Below are 12,413 nucleotides of genomic sequence, written 5' to 3'. Positions count from 1 at the left end.
GGCCTAAGTCCATATGGTTGAGACACACAGAGACAGTGCAGCTACTTCTAGTAAGTTTTGTGTTGCACCACATTTCTGGATTCATAGCTACACTGTTCAGTACTGCTGTATAATGTCCTCTATGCTGCTTCTAGGTACCCTCTTCTGTGCACACTGTGAGACATATAGGGGCAGATTTATCAAGCAGTCTGAAAGTCAGAATATTTCCAATTGCCCATGGCAACCAATCACAGCTCCCCTTTAAAATATTCATGAGCACTGGTGAAATGAAAGCTGAGCTGTGATTGGTTGCCATGGGCAACTGGAAATATTCTGACTTTCAGACTGCTTGATAAATCTGCCCCATAGTCTTTGATCACTAGCTCTGGGAAAGCTAAAAATTAGTGAAAGATGAGACAAGTGATTTATTCAGATAACAATAGCCAGGTATAGAGTTGCTCCTTTTGGTCACATACAATATCGGTATATTCTTTGTCTCCAGGTATTCATGGTGCAGCAGACGGCTTATAGAAGAGCGCTACACATGGTCTAACCAAATGTCTCTGTCTGATCTTATTCCACTGGAAACGTCTGTAAAATCAAACGCACTGAACAAACCCAACTGGACGGAGAAACTAGTGGTGGGACACAACGTCAGCTTTGATAGGACACACATTAAAGAGCAGTATCTTATTAAGGTAAGTACATGTACTTCAGCTGCTAATGGGGACAAGTTAGTCAGGGTATGCAGGTACATTGTCCCACAATGAAGAGGAAAATGTTTACTGTGGAAATTTGTCTTCCTATCCTCCGAGGTATCTTTCACATTCTGTGCAATATCTATAGTTAAAGGGGATGTGCCACTAAAATGAGTCTCCCTATTCACACTCAGCTTGCATATATAAATATACATATAATAATCTATATGTAACCTCTCCCCAGTGCTCTGGCAGTGCTTCCTGTCATTGCGGGTCCATATTGGTATACAGAGCTTCAGCAATGATGCAGTATTGACAGTACGCACCCGCTGAATACAGGTTATACCTGCAGGCTGGAGGAGAAGATGTTTTCAAACTTTTATTTTGTATACAGGATAGTACGGTATACATCTAGTATACAGACATGTCCAGAGAGGTGGTAGTTCCACTTGTTGTTCAGTTGGGTTTTACAATGGATACTCGGCTACCAGTGACCCAGGTGTCGGGATTTTGTGTATCGTGTACTTCTTTTCTCATTAATTGAATGAAGGGGCAGGTTGAGCATGTGTCCTGTTGCTCCAGTCAATACTATGATGATGTCCCAAATTACCAAGCACATAGCTCACATTTCTTCAGCACTCCCAAAATAAAACTCCAGATTTACTGGAATTAGATTGAGCCACAAACTGCAATTCAGAGACCGTGCTCACTGCACTAGGAAGCAAGTCAGTAGAGGAGCCAGGTGCTAGACCTTTGAAAATCTCAAAAAATTGACTTCCTAGTCTTTGATAGAGAAGAGCCTTCCAATATTACATTAATTGCTTAGTCGTGTACAGTAAGCTCTTTAGCTCCCCCTAGTGATGGCTGCAGGAGGTAGAAACTTGTAGCTTCATTTCACAAATAATTTATATTAAACGAAAATTCTTACTGTAAACATTTAAAGCATATCCATAGCACCACTGGCAACCTGCATCTATCTCAGAATGCAGTCTTCTCTCCACAGATGCACAACCTTCTTGGTAGTTCTGAAAAAAAGCTACACGCACTTGGTATTTGTGCAGTAGATCTGGAGTTTTACTTTTTAGCTTTTAGCTTTTTAACTTAGCTAGTGGTCTTGTCCGCTTTGTAAGAAAAATCTGAATTATACATTGTGGTGACCAAACATGACCTTTAACAAAAATGTTCAACGTTTCAGGGCTCAAAAATGCGTTTTATGGATACTATGAGCATGCATATGGCTGTTTCTGGCCTTACGGGATTTCAGCGCAGCTTATGGATGGCAAGTAAATATGGGAGGAAGAGAGGACTTCAGGAGGTGAAGCAGCACATCATGAAAACACGCAGCAAGGGGGAAGGTCCCGGTGTAAGTACTGCATGGAAACTTCACATCATGGGCTAACAGCAAGTGACTGACAAGCTGGTTGATCAATAGCAGTGATAATTTATTTAATAATTGTTACAATTGAGGTTAACATGGTAGATTTCCTTTAAAGATTTCCATCAGAAATCGGCAGAGGCTCCTGGGGCGTGGAGTAGCCTTAATAGGTAGGTTTCCTTTGAGGTGTGGAATTGTGCCTCATATATCGACTATATTGGGAATGGGCAGACAGTTCAGCAATAGCCCCACAATTTTGCAGATGCAGCTGCCTTGTGCTTTCGGCTTCCCTGAAACTTGATGGCTACTGGTACAATGGGTGTAGCCAGGCTATGGCCACATGTGACTACTGCACTGTCTGGCTGCACAAGTTTAGGTAAGATACCGTGGGTGTTGTACAGTTTGCTATTGCCTTCTCAGCCATATATAATAACAGTCCATCTTGAATGGATGAGGCTGGTATGTTGTTATATATTTGTATAAAAAGGCGCTACAGAATTTGATGGCGCTATATAAATAAAGACAATTTATTTTGATTGTTTTTTTTTTCCCCTCAGATAACGTCATGGGAGTGGGTAAATGTTAGTAGCATTAATAATCTGGCTGATGTCCATGCACTGTATGTCGGTGGACCTCCTCTAGAGAAAGAGGCACGGGACCTTTTCGTAAAAGGAAGTATGGCAGATATTCGAGCTCATTTCCAGGTGAGAAAACCGAGAATTTACAATGCTGTAACCTGACTCTGCACTGCGCTGTTCCTCTGTTAATCCTTTTAGAAATGTTAAATAAGCGAGTGTTACCATTCCTCATCAATACTGTCTTTTACTTGAGGACTGAATACACATGTCATAGTTTATAGGGACACACCGTTTAAAGGAAATCCACCATCAAAATCCATCATGATAAACCAGGGACACTTACTCATAGATCCAGGCACCATGACTGTGGTAATCTTCTTATATTTGTTATCCATGACCTCCTTCCTTCTAATATCAACTATTAAAATTATACTAATGGGCCATAAGTGCTCCTGGGGTTATTACCAGACCTCTTCCTTGCAGACAGACATGGTCTCCCCCTCCCTCTGCTCCCTCAGCACTTCCTCCTCTTTCTGCCTGATGTAATCCTACATCAGTAGAGGAACTTTCGGCACACAGTGGGACGGGGAAAAGCCCCATGAGTCCTTCAGGCTTTTAGAAGTAAGGAGGCCATGGATAACAAATATAAGAAGATTATCACAGTCACGGCGCCTGGATCTATGAGGAAGTGCCCCTGGTTTATCAAGATGGATTTTAAAGGTCGATGTCAGGAATGGTGTCAGGCGCTTTATTATACTATTCCAAGAAAGTTTGTGGCAGCAGTGGAACCGCCATCAGATTCTATAGAAATACGGGATTATACACTAATAAAATGCAAAAACTGTCTACCATGCTTTACGCCGTATATATGAAGTGTTTTAGACACTTTTTCGTTCACAAATTTGCAAACCAGCCAAGTAGAGGTGTAAAGTTAAATTAGGAAGCCTAATAGTGTGACAGATTTATTAGACATTGTGTTATCTCTGGAAGTGTATCAGATTATCTAGTCTAACTTTTCGCTGTCTAAGCTTTAGAGAGTTTGAGTCTCTGCCCCACACTGGGACATTTTATTGATTTTAATGGGAGATTTATTTTACCAATGATTCTGTGCAAGAGCATTGATTATTTCACTCACTACAATAAACTATAATCCAGTTTTCATGAGACCATCTTACCAAGTTTCCAGAAATTACACCAAAGGCAAAATATTGGAAAAAATAATGTACTCTGGCTATGAAACCTGTTGAAATTAGCAAAGATGAGCCGCAGGTTTCTACCACAAATCTGCCCAAAGCCTTATGCCAATGATCCATGTGTAGCTATCGACTGCCAAAGTTTCCAGCTCCAAAACTCAGCTCTAGAGATAATAATAATCTTTATTTATAAAGCGCCAACATATGCCACAGCGCTTTACTTATCATAGAGGACATATACAAATATAACACTATATTACAGAGTACAAACAGTCATATGGAACAATATGAGTGAGGACCCTGCTCACAAGAGCTTACACTCTATGAGGATGAGGGGGTGACACAAGAGCTTACAGTCTATGAGGATGAGGGGTTGACATGAGCTTACAGTCTATGAGGAGGAGGGGGTGACACAAGAGCTTACACTCTATGAGGATGAGGGGGTGACACAAGAGCTTACAGTCTATGAGGATGAGGGGTTGACATGAGCTTACAGTCTATGAGGATGAGTGGTTGACACAAGAGCTTACAGTCTATGAGGATGAGGGGGTGACACAAGAGCTTACAGTCTATGAGGATGAGGCAGTGACACAAGAGCTTACAGTCTATGAGGATGAGGGGGTGACACAAGAGCTTACAGTCTATGAGGATGAGGCAGTGACACAAGATCTTACAGTCTATGAGTATGAGGGGGTGACACAAGAGCTTACAGTCCACGAGGATGATGGGGGTGACACAAGAGCTTACAGTCTATGAGGATGAGGGGTTGACATGAGCTTACAGTTTATGAGGATGAGTGGTTGACACAAGAGCTTACAGTCTATGAGGATGAGGGGGTGACACAAGAGCTTACAGTCTATGAGGATGAGGCAGTGACACAAGAGCTTACAGTCTATGAGGATGAGGGGGTGACACAAGAGCTTACAGTCTATGAGGATGAGGGGGTGACACAAGAGCTTACAGTCTATGAGGATGAGGGGGTGACACAAGAGCTTACAGTCTATGAGGATGAGGCAGTGACACAAGAGCTTACAGTCTATGAGGATGAGGGGGTGACACAAGAGCTTACAGTCCACGAGGATGATGGGGGTGACACAAGAGCTTACTGAGGATGAGGGGGTGACACAAGAGCTTACTGAGGATGAGGGGGTGACACAAGAGCTTACTGAGGACGAGGGGGTGACACAAGAGCTTACTGAGGATGATGGGGTGACACAAGAGCTTACAGTCTATGAGGATGAGGGGGTGACACAAGAGCTTACAGTCTATGAGGATGATGGGGTGACACAAGAGCTTACAGTCTATGAGGATGAGGGGGTGACACAAGAGCTTACAGTCTATGAGGATGAGGGGGTGACACAAGATCTTACAGTCTATGAGGATGAGGGGGTGACACCAGAGCTTACAGTCTATGAGGATAACATATGCTGGATAAACTTACTATGTATATCTTACTATAATTGCGGATTATTCTGTAAGGCCTTTATTTTACCCTCTGGAGGTGTGTGAGCATGTAGTTACATCTCCAATACAATGCCCACATGCTTCAGCCGTGTTAGATCTGGCATGGATTTTTTAATTGTGTGCCCCAGAGCCCCGCACCGTTGTTGCAGATTATAATACTGATCCTCCATGGATCCTTCATTTCACTTTGTTAGATTATTCCAGTTTTGGGTCAGTGGAGGTTGAATTATCGTATTATCTGAATATATGATACTAGGAAGAAACATGGATGTAGCAACCAATCACGTCCACACTATCAAGGGGTTAGGAAAGCCTCTAGATCAGTGATGGCGAACCTTTTAGAGACCAAGTGCCCAAGCTACAACTAAAATCCATTTATTTACCATGAAGTGCCAACGTGGAATTTTAAGCAGTAACTTATTTCCTACTAGTTCTTCCACATATTTCAATCGTATCAGCCCCTAAGGCCACCAATACAGTTGAAAGAAGGGGGAAAATTCTGACTCTCATTGTAGCTTTTCTCCAGAGAAAGAATGAAGGGTCCAGCAGGATGACCTCCAAAGATAATGCAGCCCCTTCCACACCTTCTTACTTTTGTCGCAGTTCCAAAGAGCCAATGGAGTGTTTCTTTAAAATAGCGCTGAGAGCAGCATCTCTTAATTTTCCTGGGACTACAGGAAGATTTGATGGATTTGTTCCTGTCTGGTGAACTCTGTCCTGGGGTGAGAACCTGAGTGCCCACAGAAATGGCTCTGAGTGCCGCCTCTGGCACCCGTGCCATAGGTTCGCCACCACTGCTCTAGATGGTTGGTAAAACTTGCGGTACATTCCCCTTATTAACTTCCTCTTTGTTCCCTAAGGATCTTATTCTGTATTGTGCCCTTGATGTCAAAGCCACATATGAGGTGTTTCAAGAGACCTTTCCACTCTTCATAGAAAGGTAAAGTAGTCTGAGTATGGCTGTACAGGTAAATACTACTAATGACTGATCCATACACCTACACTCCACATAGAGCTTTCTGATCCATCCCTAATGTAGCGGCCGGACAGCCAGTCCCATCCATGCAGAGTGAGGTCACTATAATACATTAGAGGCATTGCACTTACTTGTATTGTGTCTTCCTCATCTGCTTCATAGACCTGCACAGACTCGATTTTGTAGACTGATACCTAGCCGCCATATCAAGATCTGACATCAGATAACATCCCCAGCTCTGTAGGCTGACGTTTAACCTTGCAGGTCTTTGCATTATGATACAATAGCTTGGCATCTTTGTTTCCTTAGCAACAATTCCTTTTCTCGTTACTGGCACATTGCATGGACTGAAATAAAGATTCTATTCCTAGTTATAATAATGTACTTTTAACAGCTAGTGTTATTTCAGTTTGTAATTGGTATCTTCAAAATGGCACCAGAACCAGTTTCTTTTAGCAAGGACATATTGCAATTGTTCCTGGATACTGAAGTGCCACACTGGCAGGATGTATGAGATGGATGCGTATGATTGTGCCAAATTGTAACTGATGTGTGCAGTCAGCATGATTCTTTATATTATATATACATACATTTTTATTAACTTTTTTTGTTCACTAAAATACAAAAACTATACTATAACTAAGTAGTGGGGTGTATGGTCAGCATGATTCTTTATGATTTTAGGTTTTTTTGCACATGTCAAAAATATACCAGATGTGCAAAATGTTTAGAAAATTCCTAGGGTTGAAAGCGGTATCTTGGACTAAAATATTGATGTTTACTCTTTTAGGAAATGTATTAATCCCACCCAGCTAATGGGGTCTTGAATTTACTTAGAGGCTCCGGTCTATTAGTCATTAGAGCCATTTCCATTAGGGCAGATCTGTTTAGACTAGGGCTGACCTGCCTGAGATTGTAGGTATAGTCTTGTAGGGTTTTCTGGTGAAGACTATAGTAAATACAGAACACCGGGGGTTCACAACCCAACACACTACCTGCTGACACTGCACACTACTTGCCGACCACCCTCCCCACCATTCTAAGTGTTTCTAAGAAACTGGCAGGGATGGGGCTTCATACATTTTCACCTTTGTCTACAAGACTTTGGAAAAAACGGGGAAACTCACAGTAAAAATGCTGCAGGCACAGGGGGACACGGGGACATTCAACCTTTTAATCCTTGCAAATATCTGTTCCCAAAATATCTTAAATTGTGTGATTCTTTTCTTTTTCTTGAACCCAAGCTGTTAGTTTATAAAACTTTGTTTTCTAGGTGCCCTCACCCTGTGACCCTAGCTGGGATGCTAGAAATGGGGGTTCCTTACCTACCAGTGAACCAGAACTGGGAGAAGTATCTGGATGAAGCACAAATCACATATGAGGAGCTGCAGAAGGAGATGAAGAAATCCCTCATGAACCTGGCAAATGATGCCTGTCAGCTGCTGTGTGATGATAGGTAAGTAGCCAGAAGGAGACAATATGGTTATGTACAGGTGAAGACACGGGAAGACTTTTATTCATAACTAGTCTAAGTCTCTGTGACACAAGGAGCTCACAACAAACACTTTTGACAAGCTTTTAGGGGGGGGAGCTCTCGATATTTCACCTGTATGTAGAAATTCGGACCTTACTCCTGGAGTTGAACTTCCCATACTGGGAGAGATGCTTAAAGGGGTTTACCCATGAACAAAAGTTAGGCCCTATCCACAGGATAGGGCCTAACTTGCTGATCGGTGGGTGTCTCAGTGATGAGACCCCCTCAGATCACGATAAAACAAGGGGTCCAATGGGGTCCCACGTACCTCTGTTGGAACCCTCATTGCTACATCAGAGTAAAGAGCAGACAGACGCTTTTGACCGTTCAGCTCCATTAATCTCTATAGAGCTGAAGGAGACCGGTCATGTGCGCCCGTCTGCTCCATTACTCTGATGGAGCGACGAGGGGTCTGCTGGAGGTACATGGGACCCCTCTTTTTGTGTTCTGTGGGGGTCTCATCACTGAGACCCCCACTGTTCAGCATATTAGGGCCTAACTTATGTTCGTGGGAAAACCCCTTTAACAACGGATGAGGTTTCCAGGAGGCTTTTGCTTGGCCTCCTAAAGGTCAAGAAACCTGTCGGGAAACCTTTTTTTAAACTTCTACATAATGTCATTTACACCTTTAATATCCCAGCACCAGACTCCCGACTCTATAGAATTACAGAAACCCTAAATGTTTTATAACTTAGTCACTCAGTCTGGACTTGTCCGTCAGTGCAAAGTTACTGGCGGTATGTCCAGGCAATGTTAGCACTCGTTTCAATCTCTATCCCATTGCAACCGCTGACTATGCAATTTCGCTCCAGAGCCCCTCTGCTATCAGAACTAGGAGAAGAACCCACCATTCCACCCATAGGTCACATTCTTTCGCTGGTGGCAAAGAGAGGCCTCTTGAATCACTGGCTGGAGTCTTCCATGCCCACTATCCAAGAAATATTGGCCTTAGCCAAGCTAGGAGATAGGTAGACTAGATGCGTAATATAGAGGGAACGTGGCTACAAAGGCATTTTTTCGTAAATGAAGACAAATGTCAAAGGTTGATATGCGGTCCGTAATAGAGTCTGCTATCACATTTAGGGTCTCAAAGGCACTCTGGGGAGACTAGGCACTAGTTGGTATATTTTCTATTATTAAATATTATCTGTATACACTCCCCCTGTCATAACAGTTATTTAGACCCTATCACAAGTTAATTTGTGAAAACGCGTATATGTGTCTTTTATGTGCCTCCTTTGGCCCAAAAAACACTTTATGTGACACACCAACCAGCCACAAAGTTATAAAACTTTCTGATTTGAATGTAGGGTTAACTACTTCATAACCAGCCTGTTTCAGTCCTATATGACCATGGCGTACTATTGCAGTCAAACACCCCCCCCCCCCCAAAGGGCCTCAATTTTTTGTGTGATTATATTGACTGCATTGTTTCAATGGTTTTGTGAGGCTGTACTGCTTAGTTATTCCCAATGTCTACTTTCGGGAGGAGCAGGCATTATTATTATTATCATCATTGTTATTTGTTTTTACCGATTTTTACATGACAGACCTCAAGGTCTCCTGTTCATCGGCAGCAATGTACTGATACTGACACAATGATTACATTTTCCTGGTGTCAGTGCTTTACAGATGAAGCTAATTCCCTTTGTAACCCCTGAGATGTCGCAGTCATAAATTACCACATGGATAAAATAGCCAGAATTAAATCTATGTTTATCAGCAGCAATATATCGGCTACATTACCTATGATGGCAGTACAGACAGGAAGACTAATGAGTAATTGATTGAGTAGCTTTTACATATTCCATTTTACTTTGCTTGACATTACATAATGCAGATACAAAACTGATCCTTGGCTCTGGGATTTAGAGTGGGACGTTCAAGAATTCAAGCAAAAGAAGGTAAAAAGCAACAAAAATAAAGATCTCAAACCTGCACCAGAATATAATGCAAGGATCCAGGATTTCACAGATTCTCATGAAGGTGAGGAACCTGTTTAGTAAATAACCCCCTTGTGTTTTATTCTTTGTTGTGGATTGTCCATAGATTTATCCCAATGTCTTCAATCTCTCCAGATCCTGGACCTCCCCCTGAAGAAGAAGAATCTCAGCCTTTGCCTGGTAAACTATACTTGGATGAAATCATAGAGAAAACTCTGCCATACTTGCCAAAAAGAAGCCAACATATGCCAGGGCATCCCGGGTAAGTGACACAAAAGATCCATCTATATGGCTGGCAAGGCCCCCAGCATAGTACACTACGCTGCTTACACACTGTTCTATCTGTTAAACCAGTTGTCATAATCATAAAAACAATTTTTTTAGACACTTTTTATATTTTTAGTTGAATTCGGAATTCTCATATTCAGTAAAATGAAGACATATTTTCCAGCTCTGCATGTTCTCTCCTGCCTTGCATCACTCACTGCTTAGATAAGGCACTGCTTATTGCTTAACCCTTTGGCACAAAAATACGTACATGTTGGAAAATGCAGTCCATGCTGCATTCCCACATACATGTACGTCTCAGCAGTCGCCAGAGCTCAAAAGCAGAGCCTGTGCGATCGCTGTGGGATTTCGGCTCTGTGTGAAAGCCGTGCTCCTGCACTAAAAGCTGGGATCACGTTCCCGGCTGTTTAACCCCTGGTGACCACATTGTCCATGGAGCAGTACCGGGTACTCACTCGGCAGGTCGGCATCCTCCGTGCAGATGACCACTTCTATGGCAGTCCTTCATCGGATCTTAGGGCTGCCGGCTTTAAATGCCTGCTAGATTGTGCTTACAGAAACTTGCCCTGTGTCCTTGCTGGATTTCCCGAACCTAAGTGAGGGATTTAAGGTTCTGTCCAGGAAATCTTCATGGAGCAAGGTTCGCCGATTAAACTTGCTTATGGGGAAGGGTTCAAATGAGACATTGTAGCTCCAAAATTATCTGCGACTAATTATGGGACTTTGGGTGAGGATCAGTAAATGGGTGTTAAAGTTATAATGTGGATTTTATAAGGATCCCCAGGGCTGTGATTAGATGGTCAGATTAAGTTGTGTTCATTTTTTTAGATGGTATCGCAAGCTTTGCCCAAGACTGGATGATCCTGACTGGGTACCTGGTCCGAACCTTATCAGCCTTCAGATGAGATTAACTCCTAAACTGATGCGTCTGACTTGGGATGGCTTTCCCCTGCACTTCTCTGAAAAGCATGGGTGGGGATACCTTGTGCCTGGACGGAAGGACAATCTTATGGCCAATGTAGTAGAAGATGATGGTGACATTGATGTGCATAATGACTGCCCTTATAGAGCCATAGAAAATGTTTATATGGAATATTGTAAAAATAAAGCAAACAGCAACTCCAAGGAACGCGACTCAAACGTACAAGATGATTTCATGCTGACTGAAGACAACAGTATCTGGCAAAAGGTAGGGTCACGGCATTACCAGTACATGAGCGTATTGGAGCAACATGTATCCTCTGGGGTGTCTTCAGGTGGTCGTCTTTTTATCTCTAGGTAGAGGAGCTCAGTCGACTGGAAAATGAAATCGGCCTTGAAGGATCCAGCAAAGCAACTTCAAGGAAGAAAACCAAAAATCAGTTGGTATGTTCTCTATACGGTGTTACAATGTAAAATGTGTTTCCAGGCTGAAGACCTATATCTTTATGTAAGGTCATCCATGTCAGATGGGTGGGAATCAGAAAGCCATCGCCCCTGTCCATCAGCGGGTAGATAGAGCAGATTGGGCTGCTAGGTTTGGGCTGACATCCCAGAGACCACTGAACCACTGCTGCTATTCTCTATGATTCTCCCATTTCACATATTTCTATTTAGTGCTTGTCTCGGTGGGTAGTTGGTATAAACATCTGTGTAGAAAGTCACTTTACAGTCTATGTTATACATTTATATGTATATGCTATATATGTGTACAGTGTGTTTGGTTCTCTTGGATGATGTGATCATCTGGCTCCACTTTTGTGTTTTTGTGTGTATTTTATTTTTGATGATTTACGATATATCATTTAAATGAATACATTAAATAAAGATTGCAGTGTTTTATAACATATTTAGTGGTTGGCTTATCTATATATAGGGATCTGCATTGCAGCTGGGGGTCTAGTTAATGGAGTTAACTGTATATTAATATACTGCCTGACACTGCAGTACCATAGTAACGTATTTCAGTGTATTGAAAGTGAGATCAGAACATCCCATAATCTATGACTCCTGAGACAAAAAGGAAGGAATACAAAGGCTCCATAAAAGCTTCCAATCTAGTGACCAAAAACTCACATATCACACCAAAAGGCCCTCAACCAGCTCTGTTTTTGGAAAAATAACAGTTAAGAGTTAATAAAGATGGCAAAGCAAAAACTACAGATTTTTATGTGTTTTTATTGAATAATACTAGAACAAAAATGTATTTATTAATTAAAGTTAATAACATTAAATCAATAAAACATAAGGTACTTTTCATGGAAACCACCTATAAGCACAATTTGTTTGAAGAAAGCCGCCAAACCGCGTCCTGAAGGCCAAAACTCCTCTAAGGGTTAAGGAGAAGGAAATATCTGGCCCAATTCTGAGTTAGGAAATACAACATATACTTAATGTAATAGGTAT

General features: G+C 42.1%; 1 protein-coding gene across 1 annotated transcript in view; it reads left to right on the top strand.

Moving 5' to 3' along the window:
- The window catches only part of POLG (DNA polymerase gamma, catalytic subunit), a 31,150-nt gene that overhangs the window by 2,772 nt on the left and 15,965 nt on the right, over positions 1–12,413 (top strand). The window contains exons 3-11 of the mRNA XM_072148493.1: positions 482–677; positions 1,873–2,040; positions 2,610–2,756; positions 6,148–6,227; positions 7,537–7,719; positions 9,638–9,783; positions 9,876–10,002; positions 10,857–11,217; positions 11,307–11,393. Coding sequence (XP_072004594.1) covers positions 482–677; positions 1,873–2,040; positions 2,610–2,756; positions 6,148–6,227; positions 7,537–7,719; positions 9,638–9,783; positions 9,876–10,002; positions 10,857–11,217; positions 11,307–11,393 — 1,495 coding nt within the window. The remainder of the gene's footprint in view (positions 1–481; positions 678–1,872; positions 2,041–2,609; positions 2,757–6,147; positions 6,228–7,536; positions 7,720–9,637; positions 9,784–9,875; positions 10,003–10,856; positions 11,218–11,306; positions 11,394–12,413) is intronic.

Source organism: Engystomops pustulosus, chromosome 4, assembly GCF_040894005.1.
Source record: "Engystomops pustulosus chromosome 4, aEngPut4.maternal, whole genome shotgun sequence".
Lineage (NCBI taxonomy): Eukaryota > Metazoa > Chordata > Amphibia > Anura > Leptodactylidae > Engystomops > Engystomops pustulosus.
Note: the sequence above shows the minus strand (reverse complement) of the source record. Positions and strands in the feature narration are given on the sequence as shown.